The sequence below is a fragment of the Clavelina lepadiformis genome, chromosome 3, assembly GCF_947623445.1.
Source record: "Clavelina lepadiformis chromosome 3, kaClaLepa1.1, whole genome shotgun sequence".
In the NCBI taxonomy this organism is placed as follows: Eukaryota; Metazoa; Chordata; class Ascidiacea; order Aplousobranchia; family Clavelinidae; genus Clavelina; species Clavelina lepadiformis.
The window spans coordinates 24,537,888-24,557,304 of NC_135242.1; the positions used below are offsets into that span (position 1 = coordinate 24,537,888).

The 19,417-nt window shown below is 37.1% G+C and overlaps 2 protein-coding genes across 17 annotated transcripts in view; one reads left to right on the forward strand and one right to left on the reverse strand.

The window, feature by feature from the left end:
• The window catches only part of LOC143449076 (uncharacterized), a 71,524-nt gene extending 56,065 nt beyond the window's left edge, over positions 1-15,459 (reverse strand). The window contains exon 1 of the transcript XR_013114498.1: positions 15,280-15,459. The gene's annotated coding sequence lies outside the window, so the exon portion shown is untranslated. The remainder of the gene's footprint in view (positions 1-15,279) is intronic.
• On the forward strand, positions 1,607-13,090 carry LOC143449073 (uncharacterized). 16 transcript variants are annotated; one of them, XM_076949137.1, is made up of 23 exons: positions 1,607-2,306; positions 2,663-2,819; positions 3,205-3,401; positions 3,899-4,008; positions 4,263-4,416; positions 4,804-5,006; positions 5,585-5,694; positions 6,549-6,702; positions 7,095-7,297; positions 7,564-7,724; positions 8,032-8,123; positions 8,534-9,236; positions 9,408-9,541; positions 9,668-9,977; positions 10,090-10,159; positions 10,312-10,454; positions 10,581-10,718; positions 10,801-10,984; positions 11,164-11,296; positions 11,412-11,561; positions 11,670-11,945; positions 12,125-12,257; positions 12,356-13,090. In XM_076949137.1, the coding sequence occupies exons 9-11, from the start codon at positions 7,103-7,105 to the stop codon at positions 8,120-8,122; spliced, it is 447 nt and encodes a 148-aa protein (XP_076805252.1). In that variant the 5' UTR covers positions 1,607-2,306; positions 2,663-2,819; positions 3,205-3,401; positions 3,899-4,008; positions 4,263-4,416; positions 4,804-5,006; positions 5,585-5,694; positions 6,549-6,702; positions 7,095-7,102; the 3' UTR covers position 8,123; positions 8,534-9,236; positions 9,408-9,541; positions 9,668-9,977; positions 10,090-10,159; positions 10,312-10,454; positions 10,581-10,718; positions 10,801-10,984; positions 11,164-11,296; positions 11,412-11,561; positions 11,670-11,945; positions 12,125-12,257; positions 12,356-13,090. The 16 variants fall into 16 exon arrangements, with proteins under 16 accessions (XP_076805252.1, XP_076805255.1, XP_076805254.1 ...); XM_076949140.1 differs by lacking the exon at positions 10,090-10,159 and having other exon boundaries at positions 9,668-9,790; positions 9,920-9,977; XM_076949139.1 differs by lacking the exon at positions 10,090-10,159 and having other exon boundaries at positions 9,668-9,780; positions 9,920-9,977.
• Positions 15,460-19,417: the final 3,958 nt, after the last annotated feature.

Consider the following 19,417-nt stretch of genomic DNA (forward strand, 5'->3'; position numbering starts at 1 on the left):
GTTTTGAAAACGATAGGAATAAGTTTAATTGTTATTATCAGGTTTCATTATTGGCTTTTCTTGGCTACAAAAACCCACTCGAACGTCAAATAACGAAATGCTTATTGTTTCGTATTACAGTGATATTGGCAAAGAAAGCATCAGCCGATTTCTTTACGAGATGTTTTTTCAGCAACGTAGCAAATTATTTCCTCAAATCAACGAATATGTTTCTGCTGGGAATTGTTCTATGGCTGTGCTAGGATTTGTTTCAGAACATCTGATTGGTTAATTGCTTGCTAAGAACACCAACACCTGTTAAACGATGCAATTTCGATTCAATCATTTGGATAAGAAATACAAATTGTGGAAACATATCACTTAAATTTACACGACACGCAAATTCCTATTTGAGACGGCAAGGGTCGGCATGCTTAGTGGGTATTTCACGGGCACATGAAGCGTGTGTTTAGGTTACATGCTCGGTCGCTTAAAACGTATACAAAATATTTTATTCCGGCTGATGGTGGTTTCGACTTAGGTAATTCCCCATAGCAATATAAGCCGGTTCAGCAAATTGACTTTTCTAGCACTTGTTTGTGTGCTCAAAACTTTGACGACGTCCGAATAAATGGCGTAAAACTTTACATGTGTAACGGATATGTCCATAATACACTGTCAGGTTCTTATCGAGGTAACGGCTTTCGCAACAACCAGGCTTTCTTCAGTCACTACTGCAATGACTCGCACGGTCAATCCCAGCATAGAGTAAAACGGGAACAACGAGTAGAAAGTTAACTGCGCGCTGGAATGTCAACTAAAATACTCGTCCAGGAGCCACAACTAAGAAAACGTCTCTACCCAAGCCAGTCACATCTCGAATCCTTCCTATCAAAGTCAGTCACCCTTCCCGTTTTAACATGCGGTATCTCGACCTAATCAACCGAAGAGGGAAAGAATGAAATCAAAGTGTCGACCTTAGGAGTTAGGCCCAAGCAAATGAGACTTGCGTGTGAACAAAACAAACGGTACAGTGCAGGGATGGCGAAACACTGACCTGCGTTTTCAGTGACCCACTTGTCGTTTCAAAAATTATAACAAAATATGAACAAATGTTTCAGTGACAAACATGGTAGTAAATGTTTGCATCAAGGCCCAGCCTAATTATAATCTAGTACCGGACTGAATTTCCATACAGCACACAGACCCTACTTCTCGGCCCGTAGTATTGCGTTATCATGCCTAGTCTTGGCGTTTGTGACGTAACAAGACTCTTGTGCTGTTCATCTTTTAGTATTTTGATGATTTATACCCTTTGTAGAATTTCATAAAATCAAGGACTGGGAATCGCCTCATCCCAGATATAAGGCTGCATGTGTTAAGCTGAAAACTACACATTATCAGTCCAGGAATCCATAAAACTTGCAGAGAAGATGCAGCAGCAAGTTTCTAATCGATCTTGACATTTAAATAAATCCATGACCCCACTTGTATTTTTTCCAGGTTAAAGTCTCATTTGTGACGCGTTCAATTAAAAAGGTTCGTCACTCTAACGCCACCCATAGGGTCTAATTTCATTTTCAAAGCAACGAAAAATGAAGTAAATTCATTCTGTGAAACTCTCAATTACGTAAATAAATACTCAAACAGTGAACGCAAATTGAAATAAGAAAAATATATCGTTACACATGCAATTAAAATAGGTTTTGGTCAGCTACTAATAAAATGGTTAATTGTAACTTTCGCTTAGAATTTGACATCGATGGTCACACTTACTCCAAAGGGGCCGCATGCTACTTGCAACATTGACGTGCCTGGTGAGAACAGAGAAATGAAATTATGCTTAAGAACAGAGATAACTGAAGGTAGAACAATGTGCTGCCACCGTGTGTTCTGTTGGTTGTTACTGAGAAAGGTATAAGTTTAAATTCCCACGAGAATGTTTGAGGAGGAAAATGTAACTTTCAACAACCCACTAAATAGGGAATTTGCAAAAGCAATAATGAAATACATTTAGCCAGTTCAAATTACAAGTTATGTGAACTTTCAGAAACATTATGCAGATTTTTCGTTGAAGTCCTGTGCGAAGGTTTATGTCAGGGTAGGAAAACAATCAAGTCTTTCAAGGTATGTTGTGGCCTGCACACTGTCAAGAGTCGTTTTACATATACAGTAAATTCCTCATTGAGACAGATACAGAAGGTAGAGAAAAAAATTATAATCGGCGATTGTACCTGGCCAAAGAAGTTGAATCCAGGGATTTGGAAGATGCACATTTTGCTGAACTGGTTCTTGAATGAGCTGAACGAAAAGCTCAATCAAAAAAAGTAAGTAATTGAAGAGATTTCTCAACAGAATCAAACTACTAACTCAATTGGAATAATACTCGTTTTAAGAAAATGCAGCAAATATTAATTTCAATCTAAGGCTTTGACACCTGATAGTTTGGAGATAACATTCGTTTTTCAGGTGTATTACCTTATCGGTAGTGGTTGAATTAAACATCAAATGCATTGAAACGTTGGTTTTTTTTTTAAAAAAAAACAGTGTTTGACAAATTTGTTATTATTAGGACGCGCATACACGCTAAGTTAGCGTATCGGTAGTGGCTGATTCAAACAGCAAATGCATTGCAACGTTAATTTTTGATAAATCTCAATACTTGATAATTTGTTATTATTAGAACGCGCATACACGCTAACAGAGCACAAGGTCAATAAGAAAAACAACAGCGTACTTCGTCATAGCCTGGAACTCACCGACAGGAAACAATCAAACTTTTGAATGAAGCAAACTGTTCCACAAACTTAAACGACGACAACAGGCCCACAGCATTTGAGGTGATGATAATATACAATATCCATTATGCTATAGCAGGAGCGTGTAAACTTCATTTAAATCGACTCTTAGTAAACATAAAAAATCTTAGTTTGTGTTATTTCTACAAAACTTACACAAAATCGAATGGTTTCATAAACTTTACCTTGTGTACTTTTCAAGAACCGCGCTTAATACTTTGGTGATCACTCATGCGCGACGCAATATATTTTTCATGATTTGTCATTGTTGTTGACAAGTGATTGTAAAATAAACCTATACTGTATACACTAAGTTGGGTTGTTTGTTGATTTTTCAAATTTTAATTGTTATACTCTTTCTATTTCTAACGCATATTGCGTACAGAAAAACGTTTGCAACATTAAATTATTATGTTGTAATTCTTAGATAGCAGAATGGTTATGTTCCGCATTTCTTGTCGTGATCCTCTTACTTTCCACGTGACCATAGATGACGGGGATTCGGCAGCCATGGCATTCTGGAGATCATGGAGTTCCTCAAACCTGATACCCAGACTGACCAGAGTCATGGTCCATTGGTATCCCTATAATGAGGCTTATCAATGTAGAAGACGCTTCTCAGAGGTGGGCATTAAAAAAATTAGTTCGTTTTTTTGCCGATACTCGGTACCGGTAATTTTTGTGTAAAAATTGCTGCTGCAAATGCACTGTTTGCCGCTATTATGACCTGGTAAAAGTTACTCCAGGCCAACACATATTTGACGTTACTCGCTTGCAATTTTAGTTGGTATTTCCAGATTTAAAAAGATAAATAGGTGCTAAAACTGGCATTAACGGTTAAATAACACGTATTTTTGAAAACACACTCGTTAAAGTTATGAAATAATCACGTGAAAAGTACCGAATACCGTGACGGATTGAAATATTTTGAAAAGGGAATTCGGTACAGAGATTTGGCATTTCTTTTTCAAAAATACCGACTGTAACGTTACTGGTACTAACAAAGTACCGTGGTACAGTAATTCGTTACTATAGTACTGCGGTACTGCCCACCTATGACGCTTCTTTAGACGCAGAAATGCACCAACTGGACACTTAATAAAGTTATCCGAATGTTTCAGGCAGAAACCGGGTCAGACGTTGAATACGTATTTGGAGTAGGGATTTGGAAGATGCACATTTTGCTGATCAGGTTCTTGAATAAGCTGAAGGAAAAAATCAATACAAAACAGTAAGTAATGAAGGAATTTTCTCAACAGAATCAACCTACTAACTCAGTTGAAATAATGCTCGTTCAAAGAAAATGCAGCAAGTTTTAATTTCATTCTATCACTATGACACCTGATAGTTTGCAAATAATATTCATACATCAGGTGTATTACCTTATGGATGGTGGCTGAATCAAACAGCAAATGCATTGCAACGTTGATTTTTGATTTTTGATTTTTGATAAATCCCAGTACTTGACAGATTTGTTATTATTAGAACGCACATACACGCTAACAGAGCACAAGGTCAATGAGACAAACAACAACGTACTTCATCATAGCCTGGAACTCACTGACAGGAAACAATCAAACTTTTGAATGAAGCAAACCGTTCCAAATTTTTAAAGGACAACAGGCCCACAGAATTTGAGGTCATGATAATATATAATATCCATTATGCTATAGCAGGAGTGTATAAACGTTATATTAGTGCTTTATTATTAATCGACTCTAGCAATCTAAGTTTGTGTTATTTCGACAAAACTTACACGAAATCGAATGGTTGCATAAACTTACTTCGTGTACTTTTCAAGAACCGCGCTTAATACTTTGGTGATCACTCATGCGCGACGCGATATATTTTTCATGATTTGTCAATGTTGTTGACCAGTGATTATAAAATAAACTTATACCGTATACACTAAGTTGGGTTGTTTGTTGATTTCTCAAATTTTAATTGTTATACTCTTTCTATTTCTAACGCATATTGTTTACAGAAAGACGTTTACAACATTAAATTATTATGTTGTAATTCTTAGATACCAGAATGGTTATGATCAGCATTTCTTGTCGTGATCCTCTTACTTTCCATGTGACCATAGATGACGGGGATTCGGCAGCCATGGCATGCTGGAGATCATGGAGTTCCTCAAACCTGATACCCAGACTGACCAGAGTCATGGTCCATTGGCATTTCTATCATGAGATTTATCAATCTAGAAACTATAGACGCTTCTCAGAGGTGGGCAGTCTGAACTTTGAAAGTACCGTCGGTAACAGTACCGGTACTTGGCAAAAAATATATATCGACGGTGATGGTTTTCCGTACTATTTTAAAAAGTAGTCGGTACTTCGTCGGTACTCGGGACCGGTAATTTTTGTGTAAAAAATGCTGCTGCAAATGCAATGTTTGCCGCTATTATGACCCGGTAAAGGTTACTCCAGGCCAAAACATATGTGACGTTACTCGCTTGCAATTTTACTTGATATTTCCAGATTAAAAAATATAAATAGGTGCTAAAATTGGCATTAACGGTTAATTAACACGTATTTTTGAAAACACACTCGTTAAAGTTATTAAATAATCACGTGAAAAGTTCCGAGTACCGTGACGGATTGAAATATTTTGAAAAAGGAGTTCGGTACAGAGATTCGGCATTTCTTTTTCAAAAATACCGACCGTACCGTTACTGGTACTAACAAAGTACCGTGGTACAGTAACTCGTTACTATAGTACTGCGGTACTGCCCACCTATGACGCTTCTTTAGACGCAGAAATGCACCAACTGGACACTTAATAAAGTGATCCAAATGTTTCAGGCAGAAACCGGGTCAGATGCTGAGTACGTATTTGGAGTAGGGATTTAGAAGATGCGCATTTTGCTGATCAGATTCTTGGATAAGCTGAAGGAAAAACTCAATCCAAAAAAGTAAGTTGTAATGGAATGATTGGTTATTGTTGTTGAACTTGACTGTACCAGTCACTCCAATACAATCTTTGATTGTCTGAATGTTTATTGTCTTCGATATAATGAGTCTCAAGGCCGTTGTTTGCTTAATCAATCCTAGACTCGTCTGTTCAGCTAAAAGCTGATTGTCTTGTAAAGCCAACAAGCACAGTTGTCCGACCTGACACTGAGCTTGTCTTAAATTGTACTGTTCAATAGTTTGCACAAATTATTGATTGTATAAACTGGTTATATTGATTCTTCGTTGTACGATTACAAATTGATAGAACATTGGCACATCAACAGTATTTCATTTGACAGTTAATGTAATAGCATTGTGGCTTAGCTATATTCAACTGCATTAAATTGCTGATTGCTGATTATTCCCAGACTTGTTAATTCGTACTGCCATACGCTAACAAACTTATTTTCGATAAACTGAACGCATGCGAAAAAGGCGAAAATATTACGTCACAACAATGGTACAGGAAGTGATTGTGGCTCGTGTTACTCTTAGCTAAAACGACGCACAAGTACTAGAATTGAAATCTCACATAATCTGTATATTAGTTTTGGTTATAATCACAATATTATCACAAAGTAATTAAGAAATTTTCTCAACAGAATCTACCTCCTAACTCAGTTGAAATAATGCTCGTTTAAAGAAAATGCAGCAAGTTTTAATTAATATCTATGACTATGACACCTGATAGTTTGGAAATAATATTCATACATCAGGTGTATTACCTTATGGATGGTGGCTGATTGACACAGCAAATGCATTGAAAAGTTAATTTTTAATAAATCTCAATACTTGACAGATTTGTTATTATTAGAACGCGCATACACGATAACAGAGCACAAGGTCAATGAACAAAACAACAAAATACTTCGTCATAGCCTGGAACTCACCGACAGGAAACAATCAAACTTTCGAATGAAGCAAACCGTTCCAAATTTTTAAACGACAACAGGCTCACAGCATTTGAGGTGATGATAATATACAATACCCATTATGCTATAGCAGGAGCGTGTAAACGTTATAGGCCTATTAGTGCTTTATGATAAATCGACTCTAACAATCTTAGTTTGTGTTATTTCTACAAAACTTACACAAAATCGAATGATGTCATAAACTTTACTTTGTGTAATTTTCAAGAACCGCGCTTAATACTTTGGTGATCACTCATGCGCGACGCGATATATTTTTCATGATTTGTCATTGTTGTTGACCAGTGATTATAAAATAAACCTACCGTATACACTAAGTTGGGTTGTTTGTTGTTTTCTCAAATTTTAATTGTTATATTCCTTCTATTTCTAACGCATATTGTTTGCAGAAAGACGTTTGCAACATTAAATTATTATGTTGTAATTCTTAGATACCAGAATGGTTATGATCAGCATTTCTTGTCGTGATCCTCTTACTTTCCATGTGACCATAGATGACGGGGATTCGGCAGCCATGGCATGCTGGAGATCATGGAGTTCCTCAAACCTGATACCCAGACTGACCAGAGTCATGGTCCATTGGCATCCCTATAATGAGATTTATCAATCTAGAAACTATAGACGCTTCACGGAGGTGGGCAGTGTTTGCTTTGAAAGTACCGTCGGCAACGGTACCGGTACTTGGCAATAAATATACCGACGGCTCTAGTATTTGGTACTACTTTAAAAACGTTGTCGGTACCGGTACCGGTACTTAGTACCGAGACTGATTGAAAATTCTTGAAATAAGTAATTCGGTACAGTTATTCGGTACAGTTATTCGGTACAGTTATTCGGTACAGTTATTCGGTACTATAATACCGCGATACTGCCCAGTGTCCACCTATGACGCTTCTTTAGACGCAGAAATGCACCAACTGGACACTTAATAGAGTGATCCAAATGTTTCAGGCAGAAACCGGGTCAGACGCTGAGTACGTATTTGGAGTAGAGATTTGGAAGATGCGCATTTTGCGGATCAGGTTCTTCAATAAGCTGAAGGAAAAACACAATCCAAAAAAGTAAGTAATTAAGGAATTTTCTCAACAGAATCAACCTACTAACTCAGTTGAAATAATGCTCGTTTAAAGAAAATGCAGCAAGTTTTAATTAATATCTATGACTATGACACCTGATAGTTTGTAAATAATATTCATACATCAGGTGTATTACCTTATGGATGGTGGCTGATTGACACAGCAAATGCATTGAAACGTTGTTTTTTTTAAAAAAAAAACAGTGCTTGACAGATTTGTTATTATTAGGACGCGCATACAAGCTAACAGAGCATAAGGTTAACGATCAAAACAATAACATGCTTTGTCATAGCCTGGAACTCACCGACGGGAAACAATCAAACTTTTGGATGAAGCAAATCTTCCACAAATTTAAACGACGACAACAGGCCCCCAACATTTGAGGTGACGATAATATGAAGTATCGATTATGCAATAGCGGGGCTTGCTATAACTTTACATTAACACTCTATTATAAGTCGACTTTAGTAATCTTACTTCGCACTATTTCTAGTGCATTTATTCACAAAATCAAATGATGTCATAAACAATACTTTATGTACTTTTCCAAAACCGTGCGCGCTGATTACGTGGGGATCACTCATGCGCGACGGGATATGTTTTCCATGATTTCATCAGTTTAGTTAATTTTCGTGTTTGTATTTTATCACTTTAGGTTAGACTTTGTACAATAGCTTACTTCAACTTCTCAGTTAACAAAAATAACCGAACCTCTATTGATTGGTCATAAGTGTCAACAAGTAATTTTAACATAGGTCCATATCACACATTTACTTTGCTTTGCTTTAATATAGGTCGTGAGCCTGCTATTTTCGATGTGACCATACATGAGCGTAATTCGACAACCCTGGCATGCTGGATTTCATGGAGTTCCCCAAATCTGATACCCAGAGTGACCAGAGTCATGGTCCATTTGCATCCATGCAATGAGACTTATCAGTCTGGAAACATTGGATGCTTCTCTAGGCGCAGCACTGGACCAACTGGACACTTAATAAAGTGTTACTAATATTTCAGGCAAAAACCAGATCAGACGCTGAGTCCTAGAGCTTCCCAGCAACGGACGAGACGTGGAAACATATTCACGATCAACCACAAAAATGATCAAGAGACTTCATCGTCTTTAATCCACATCCAGCTCTTTTAATGAATCCAACTGATCTGCCGCTGATGCACCAGGTGTGTCTTCACCTACCGCCAGGAAGCTTGTTTCTTATTCACAGCTGTCTGGTCCATATAACCGTTTGCAATGGAGTCCGAAAAAAACATTTTCTCTGCGAAGATCTTGGAGGAGTTGAAGAAAGTTCAAGTAGGACTGGGCTTTTCCGGCATTGGCAGAAGCTACATTGATCTATTTTTTATGTTTCAAGGCAATCCAAGTCTATCCAAGTCAACCACACGCTGTGAGTTCTACACTGAGTTTTCTGATCACGTGTCCTTACACCTTTCGGCTGACAAATGCGACCGCCGATCTGCTATACCAAAAGCATCCACAAGGTTATCAAAAGTTAAAGTTAAGGACATTGACTCAAAAATATGATTTTATATGTGGCCACCAAACTCATCAAATAATTGAAATCCAAAATTTAGTTGATTTAAGTTTGCAGTTTAAGGTATGCTCATATTAAAGCCACAATTTTTACTGAATTTTTTGTTTGTTTTTGACAGATTCTCGTCTCAACACTCTGCCGTCAGTCATTTCGTAAACTGTCGCTTTTTTCCCACGGGTATGACGTGTGGCGATATGGCCGAGTAATGGAATGCCGAATGAAGTCAAAATTATTCTTTGTCGACATCAAGTGGTCAGCAATGTATATTTGTGAAATATTGCACAAAACCTTTCCAATTGTTTTTAGTGCTATACATATGCAACGTATTGTGGTAGAAGCATTGGTAGAAGCTACATGGATATATATGGTATGTTTTAGGTCGACCCAGATCTGTTTCACGCGAGTTCTACGCTGTGCTTTCTGGTCATGTGGCCTTATACCTTTCGGCTGACAAGTGCAAACGCCGATCAGTTAAAAGCAAAGCATCCAAGGTCATCAAAGGTCAAAGTTAAGGACAATGAGGCAAAGATTAAATAAGAACAAATAAGGACACAGTTAAACAAATTTACTTGTACAACTTACATATGCATGATGTCATATATAACTTATTATTTTATGTATGTGTTGCAGATTACTTTGATGAGTGGCTTTCAAAGAATCAGATTCCTTGCTACTCACAAACTATGACGTAGTCTAATTAATCATAATTTCACTTTGAATCTGTGCAACATGTTGCAATAAAAACTGAATCACTTACGTTACCATTCTTACGATTCTAACCGTTATATTTAATTCTACAGCACAATAAAGAACGCGCTCAAACGATTAATAAAAAAAAGTAGCTAATACCAAGGCTTTAAAACTTGGAAGGTAGCAAAATACAATAATGCGATTATATGAATGTATATATGGCCATCAAACCCATCAAATAATTGCGATCCAAAGTTGAGTTGAGTTAGTCTGCAGTTTAACGTATGCTCATATTTAAGCTACAATTTCTACTGATTTTTTTTGTTTGACAGATTCCGGTCTCAATGCCCCGTTGTCAGTCATTTTGTAAACTGTCGCTTTTTTCCCACGGGTATGACGTGTGGCGATACCCACGAGTCATGGATTGCAGAATGAAATTGTAATTACTCTTTGTCAACATCAAGTGGTGAACAAGGTATATTTGTGAAGTTTTGATCCAAAACTCTTCCAATTGCTTTGAGTGCTATAAATACGCAACGTATTGTGGTAGAAGCATTGGTAGAAGCTACATGGATATATTTTGTGGCTTATTTCGACCCAGATCTGTTTGACCACGCCGCCTGTTCTACGCTGTGCTTTCTGGTCATGTGTCCTTATACCTTTACAAATCAAAGCATCCAAGGTCACCAAAGGTCAAAGTTAAGGACAATGAGGCAAAGATTAAATAAGAACAAATAAGGTCACAGTTAAACAAATTTACTTGTACAACTTACATATGCATGATGTCATATATAACTTATTCTTTTATGTATGTGTTGCAGATTACTTTGATGAGTGGTTTTCAAAGAATCAGACTCCTTGCTACTCACAAACTATGAGGTAGTCAAGTTAACCATAATGTCACTTTCCATCTGTGCAACATGTTGCGAGGCATAAAACTTTCAAGATATATGTCCAGCAAACCTACGAAATAATCAAGCTCCAAAGTTGAATTGAGATAATTTTGTAGGTCTTTAAAGGTTATCAAAGGTCAAATTAAAGCACAATAATGTAAAAATATGCTGGTATATATGGCCACCAAACCCATCAAATAATTGAAATTCAAAGTTGAGATGAATTAAGTTTGCAGTTTAACATATGCTCATATGTACGCCACAATGTTTACTGAATTTTTTGTTTGAAAGCTTTTCGTCTCAACACTACGCCGTCAGTCATTTTGTAAACTGTCGCTTTTTTCCCACGGGTATGACGTGTGGCGATACCCAGGAGCATGGAATGCAGAATTAAATTGGAATTGCTCTTTGTCAACATCAAGTGGTTAGCAACGTAAATTTGTGACGTTTTGCACAAAAATTCTTCCAATTGTCTTTAGTGCTATAGATAGACAACATATTGTGGTAGAAGCTACATGGCTATATATTTTATGTTTTAGGTCGACCCAGGTCTGTTTAACCACGACGCGAGTTCTACGCTGTGCTTTCTGGTCATGTGTCCTTATACCTTTCGGCTGACAAGTGCAAACGCCGGTCAGATAACAGCAAAGCATCCAAGGTCATCAAAGGTCAAAGTCAAGGGCAATGAGGTAAAGATCAAATAAGAACAAACAAGGTCACAGTTAAACATATTTACTTGTACAACTTACAAATGCATGACGTCATATATAACCAATTCTTTTATGTATGTGTTGCAGATTACTTTGATGAGTGGCCTTCAAAGAATCAGACTCCTTGTTACTCACAAACTATGAAGTAGTCAAGTTAACCAATATGTCACTTTCCATCTGTGCAACTTTTTGAATTAAAATTAGAAAGCAAATGAATTATACTTGGACATTTTGGCATCATTCGTCACTTGTTTAGTGATGTTTGACTTGTTTGTGTTGTTATGTTAAATATAAACGTAAACAAAAGACACTGTTGGACTGCAAAATACTTGAGAGTCAAAATGACACACTCCGTCGTCCTAGGTAATTCAAAATTTCAGTCTTTCTAGTGTTAAAACTTGCAAGATAGCAAAATACAATAATGCGATGATATGATTGTATATGTGGCCGCCAAACCCATCAAATATTTGAAATCCAAAATTTAGTTGTGTTAAGTTTACAATTTGATATATGCTCATATTTCCTGATTTTTTGTTTGGCAGATTCTCGTTTCAACACTTCGCCGTCAGTCATTTCGAAAACTGTCGCTTTTTCCCACGGATATGAAGTGTGGCGATCCTGCGATGAAATGAAGAATGTACAGTAATCGGAATTACTCTTTGTCAACATCGAGTGGTCAGTAAGCAAATTTGTTAAACAACTTCTTTCAATTGTCTTTAGTGCTATAGATATGCAACGTACTGTGGTAGAAGCTACATGGACCTATGTTTTAGTTTTAGGTGGACCCAGATCTATTAAACGGCGCCGCGAACTCTACACTGAGATTTCTGATTACCTCTGGTTATACCTTTCAAATGACAAGTGCAAACGCCAGTCAGCTATAAGCAAAGCTTCCAGGTCAAGGACAATGACGCAGAGATCAAATAAAAAACAAACAGGGTCACAATTTAACACACTTACTTATACTACTTACATGCGAATAATGTCATATATTACCTGCACTATTATTTGTTGCAGATTACTTTGATGAGTGATATTCAAAGAATTTGACTCTTTGCAACTCACAAACTATGATGAGATAATTTAGTCATTGGATCTCTGTCCACCTGGGCAACATGTTGCAGGAAATACTAATCATTTTTGCAAATTGTTTCTAACATGACAAGCCAGACACAAACATTTTCTGCTTGTGCTATTGTAATATAATCATCAACATCATACAAACAGTTCTTGTTATTTCGTTTCCTTAGAAATGATGTGGATGTCGTATGGTTTTAATTAGACACAGCTGCCTCTGAATACAGCAGTTACAGAAAAACTTTACCAGATGTTACGCTATTTACATAAATGTTTCTTGTAGTATCGTTTATATTTCGTCATTAACAATAATAATCATGCTGTCAACTTGCTTATGACAACTTGCACGGCCACCAAGACACCGCTAAACACAGAAATACAGAAACGATAAGTTCCACATCTAAAGTCAGGTTATCCAGACTATATCATACGAGCAAGCGATATGTTAAACTGTTAAAGCGACAGATTGCTGATGCTTTATAGGTCGAATGCTGTGCATCAGTGGATGGGAAATACATTTGTACATCAGCGAAAGCCCGATTTCCTTTGACCATATATGGTAATAATGTTGGGCGTTGGTATCGAGCCCTAGATTGTACAGCACAATTGCACCAATGATAATCTCTCTATATGAGACCGATAGATCGAACTATGTTGCTGGATTACTTTTCAATCGAATGACTGGATCTGCAAATTCCGATCTAGAAGAAGAAGCGATCAATAACTAATTATTACAATAAATTTATCTTGGAGTTTTAAATTCAGTTTTTTCATCATATAGCAATCAGTCTCAAAGTGCTTGTCAGGCAAAGTAATCATGCACATGCTGGATGCTTACTGCCTTGTGGTTAAACTTTGACAACTACAATGTAGTGGTAGATGAAGAGCAGCTTGTGCAGATAAACAGCTAATTTCAAATCGTTTAGGAAAATACACAAAATGAAATTAAATGGTAGGCTTATAAGCCATATCATATAGGCCGCATATAAATAATATTCTAACTTGCATATGACAGTAATTGACCTTCGTCACTAGATGGCAGGAGTGCATTCCTGAGTGTGTTCCAACATCAGAAGATTGAAATACTTTCTCCGATTCCACTGCAACCATGGCCTGCTGCTTCCTTCATGTTCAAGACAATAAGAGAGAATTCGGGTCCGTGCAGACTGGCCGGTTTCACTTGCTGTCCACTTCTTGGGCGAAAGTTTGAAAATTTTTGAGAATTCAATTGAAGACCATTTAGTAGGAGTTGAAACATAGTTTAGAAGTAGGGGTGTACACTTTGGGTGAACGAAGATCCAAGAACCAAATCTCAATGCATTGAAATTCAATTAATCTTTTCACGATTCGTAAAACGGGTTTCCTTCATACTTATACGCATTTATTGGAATACGCAGCCGAAATAATAAGTCGTTGAATTTGACTTCACATCGTGAGACCAAGCCTACACGCGTTGTTATGAACTACACTAAATCATGCCAATTTGACAATTGTTACGTAATTTAACCGTGAATAATTTTGGGAACTTTTTGCAAAAGCGAAGCGCTGTATTGACACCAATTTGGTAAATTTAAAACTGTTCTACAGTAGAATAGGATTTAAAATTTTGGATCAATAATAAACTATTCTACTGTAGAATACTGCACTTTGGCTTGTACACCTCTAAATACATAATGAGTTGTAAAGTTTCTTCAACTTGTGGATATACATTGCAGGATGATTTAAAAATAAGGTTCTATTTTCAATAACTTGTAACTTATTAAAGAGACATTAAAAAATTATACAGTTTAATTTAAAATTGGATACAACAATTCGCATTTGCCACAAGTTTTCAAGCTGCCTGGGAACCGAATCAACTGATTTCATAAAAACTTCTCGTGGGATGGAAGACATAACTTCTCGTATTCGCCTTCCAATCTTGCATGAAGAGAGCACAAGTATGAAAGCATAACTTCTTCTAACGATTTGATTTTCATGCAAGATGGCGCTCCTCCACATAGCGCTAGTGTTGCTCGTGATTGGCTGAATGTCCACTTCCCTGGGAGATTTGTGAGTCATCGTGGTCCGCATCATTGGCCAGCCACAAAACCTTACCTGGCACCCTGTGAGCTTGGAGGGGCGAATGGGAGAAGTCAGAACTTCCATTCATCAAGAATTTCTCATGGAATCATTTGATTCGATTTCCAGGCGTTATATACTAGACTCTACTAGAGCATATAACTCTTTCTATTGCTTCTGTTAGTACTGAATTACCTGGATCATCATCTGTGACGTCAAAAATTGTTTGAGGCGACGACGAAGTCTTTGTTGTAGCGAGGGGAGGGCCTCTGTGAAGAAAGTCATTTTGAAATGTCAAAATTTAAGTTTTTAAATCTTTCTGCAAGTGTTATTGCAAAAAGAAGTTTGTACAACCATAAAACTGATCTTTTACCAATATCCTTGAGTAGTTCTTCAAATCTTTCATCAAATGAACCTTCACCAAAGCCTTAGTAGAATTTGCCGCCGATGCTTAAACCAGTAATGTTCAACACAGGTCTGTGGCAAAAGCGACTTAAATTTCTTCAAAACCAGCCATGAAACAGTTTGTTCAATAAAATTAATTTGGAAATAAAATTCATACTCAGCCAATCATCAGGTTCGAAGCCACTTTAAGTTTTAATTTGAACAATTATCTTTTCCAAGAACAAGCGAACCTTCGCGTCGACAGTTTTCGCTTTTCTCATAATTTGATGACACAAACATCAAAATCAAATAAGCATCACTGCTTGTTTCATCTCGGAATAAATGTCTCCTTTCCATTTTTTTTCATCTTTGTCGATCGAAACTGTGTAACCAGCATTATGAAGTTTGTCCTAGATCTGGGAAAATTAGTTAAATGTGAGATATAGTAGAGCTAAACATACATCTGCTCACTAACTTATAATATATCAAGCAACGATATGTGACTGGCACAGTAACAAAACTGATATCAACACAGTGGTACAACTAATTAATCATTTTCAAACTTGAAGCCATTTTCAAATATCAAAATAAATAAAAGTTAAGACAAACCAACCCTGTGAGCCACAGCTTTAGAGTCGGTCCAGTTGTAACTCAGCATGTTGTGTTGCTTCAAACGAACATCAGTGGGTGTACTCCACTGACAAGCCAGACAATGCTTAGATATTAACAGTAAGTAAAAATCAGCTGTTGGTAATTTTAACACATACGAAGATAACCAGTGTAACACACACTAGACATGCTGGTTTCCATCTGCTTAGACTTATTACCTTGGCAAACAGCAGGACGACTTTCGACATTGACATCTCAACATTGAGTGACAATGCTTTTCAGTGTTGTTCAGATGTTCAGATCTTCAGGATTGCTTTCCAACGATGCTTCTAAGTCTCGAAGATAAATCTCTTCAGGTTTTTGTCCTTTCTCTTTGATCGATTGAAGGATTAAATCTAATTGAACTCCGTGAAATACCGGATTTCTGGTGATGATTTCGTATCCAATCATCTAAAGTCCTAAACACTGAAAATAGATGCATTTGTTGCATTATATATGTTGCATTGACTGCACAAAAACATAAATCTGCAGATTGAACTGTCGTACAATGTGCATATACTTAGCAGTTATATTATTCATTATGACAGACTTTGTATGCATAAAGTTACATTAATTTTTATCTAAGCTGTTTCTCTAGAAAAAAAGCTGCATTTTATATTTATTGGCGCTTAAAAATTAGGCAGCAACTAATCTTTGAGTGTCTATTAATGAAAACAGTTCTTCACAACAGTTCATACTAAAAGCAGTTCTTTACCCAGAGAAACCTGTAAGTTACTTATAATAGCACAATTTCTACATCAATCGCTACAAATTCCTGTGATTCATAATTTTATAAAAAACATCTAAGTTTGTGTAATTATCAACATGTTGTATGGTGACAATTCAACTGTATTGCATCATATTTTCTTTCCCCAAATTTTTCTGTTTATTCATAATTGGCATAATCTACTACATAGACTAACAGAACAGTATCCATTCCACACATCCAGACAGTAACCTCCGACATAAACTTCAAGTGTAACAGAAAAACAAGTTTGTACGGCCCAAAGCAATTTGAGTCAAAACTTAGTTGTCACATGCATTTTGTCATAGCACTTTATGCAGAGCGGTGCAAAAAAAAACTTTTGGGCAAGTACCGGTAAAGCATGCGAAGTAATATATTAATTTTGAAATTATCGGCAACTTTTGTAGCACTTTCTGCCATATTTGAACATCTGATTTGATAGTTCATTGTCTCTCAGTTTAACAATCAATAAAAGTGAATTTTGCTTTAATCTGTATTAATTTATCTACAATTAACAGGTCGCATATATAAGCACTTCTTTCCAATTCTATTTGAGGTGCTATTATAGGCAATCTCTAGTGTATGTCTACTCTCTAGTTCAGGAATTATTTCCACAGAAACACAGCTATGAAAACATTTATTGCAATGTTTTAAACAGCAAGAGCTAGTAAGTACGTGAGGAATCAAAGCAAACCAACCTCACCTGTATACAACCATTTCTGCAGTTCTTTTGAGTAATTTGATACTTCAAGAACTCTGGAGCAGTGTAGTAAGGAGTGTGTTGTGTATTTATTGCACCATCTACTGATAATGAGCCAAATCTGATGTTAATGGGATATTTTGAGACCTCAGGTTTCCATGAACAAATGATTTTGTTTCATCGTAGTAATGCAGATATGACAACGCATCTGCAAGTTTATAAACGAAACATATCCTTGGCACCCAGGGTATTTCTGCCACATGTTTCGACATCAACAGATCCTTAAGGTTGCCGCTATCCACACACTTCATGATGATGCCAATGCAATAGGCCTATTTCGTAGTTCCAACGATTTGTACGATGTTGTCGTGATGCAAGCGATAAAGAACATCGATCTCTCGTTGAATTCTAAACATAAACTCACACAATGAACACTCATATCATATTAATAATGTGGTCATATTGGAATTCATGGTATGAGAAGGAATACAAAATATTTTAAAAAAAATTGCGATTGCTTATAGCTTGCCAATATATGCATTGAATTAACTAATTTAATTTGACTGCCACTTACTCTTTCAGTGTTTCATTCTGCTTTTCTAGTGACCCCTTGCACACAAAAACACTTGACTGCAACTTCTCCGAGTTTATCATGCTTGCACTTGCGAACGGTCGCAAACCTTTCTTGACCAATCAGATCGTCATTATCCCAACTTGTCTTTAGACTTCACACAACGTCAATTGGAAGTGAAAGCATTGTCAGTTAATCACCAGATGTTTGGCAAAATTTTGTCAGTAATTAATTAGTCCATTATGCTAAAACCTACAAACTGTTGCACAGTCTATGCCTAGTGACCTATATCTGATGTCATATGAATAAGAGAACCTAGAAATAAATCATGCTTTATTGTCATGATTGAGGTTGCATGTTACTACTTGGTAAACCAGAATATTTGCAGCAGAGATAAGCAAGGACGTACTCGATATCAGTTGGTCACCTCGATATAATGAGGTTTTTGAGGATGAGTAATTTAGAATATCCAGATGAATTATTCTTAATCAATTTTGCGCATTTCTTTAAATTTTTCAATAACATATAATCAATGAAATGTAACTAAAACTAAGCTGTGGGATTGATGGAATACCAGCAAAAGAACTTAAAAAAATGGAAAATATTTTATTTATATTATCTCATGTGTTTAAAATGTCCTTAACCAAGGAAAAATTCATTGAGTCCCTCAAAACAGCCAAAATAATTCCTGCACATTAAAGGGGGACCCACACCATTACATCACTAGACCAGTAAGTTTCTTTTCTCCATTTTTCAAAATTTCTGGAGCGAATTAGATCTCTGTGAAGCATAGGTGAAGAATGGCCGAAACCCTCACCTACGCAGACAGAGTCAAAAGACAATGGAACAATGATGTGGCTGAAGAATACAGCAACCATTGCGAGGTGACCATCCAATTGACCAACGATAGCAAGAGGGAAGACATCTACAAGATACTAAAAGAATCCATGATATCCTTTGACTACATCGAAGGAATAATTCAGAAACCGGGAAACACGGTAAATATTACGCTAAACCGCAAAAACAATGCTATAAAACTTGCAGATATACTTCGAAAGATGCCGGAAGTAAAGTATGCCATAGCCCACGGAGACGACAGAATAGACCTCACGATCAGATGGGTACCGATCCGCTACCCACAGCGGCACCTCGACGAAATCCTCAAAGAATTCGAAATCCAAGGCCCAGCTCGACTGGGTGTCGACAAGTATGGCATAAGAGACGGAAGAAGGATATACAAAGTCAACAAGAAGACGATGGAGCGGCACCAACTCCCATCGTACCTATACCTGGGAAAACTGAGATGTGCGGTAAGTTACAATGGGCAAATCTCAACATGTTCTTACTGCACTGAACAGGGCCACAAATTCAAAAAATGCCCAAACAGGATACAACCAAGCACCGACAAAACGACTAAACAGGACCTTCCGAAAACACCTACGCGGGCTCTAGATCCAGACGATGAAAAACCAGCAACACCCCCCAACGAAAGTAGCACAGTGAACTCTGCTGCTGCCGAAACAAAAGAACTGCGACGAGGAGCAGAACGAGAGAGTGCCAAGGAAGCAGAAAAGAGTCGACCCACAACAGAGAATCCACAAGAAAATACCCGGGAGCCCGACTCCTATGAGCGATTCTCGGAGCGAGAGCAC

Bases quoted from the DNA above. Each gene is read 5' to 3' on its own strand.
- LOC143449073 (XM_076949129.1), top strand. From the start codon at position 7,103: ATGGTTATGATCAGCATTTCTTGTCGTGATCCTCTTACTTTCCATGTG. The intron at 7,298-7,563 runs GTGGGCAGTGTT...ACGCTTCTTTAG, and splicing joins ACTATAGACGCTTCACGGAG to ACGCAGAAATGCACCAACTG. The intron at 7,725-8,031 runs GTAAGTAATTAA...GCTTTGTCATAG, and splicing joins GAAAAACACAATCCAAAAAA to CCTGGAACTCACCGACGGGA.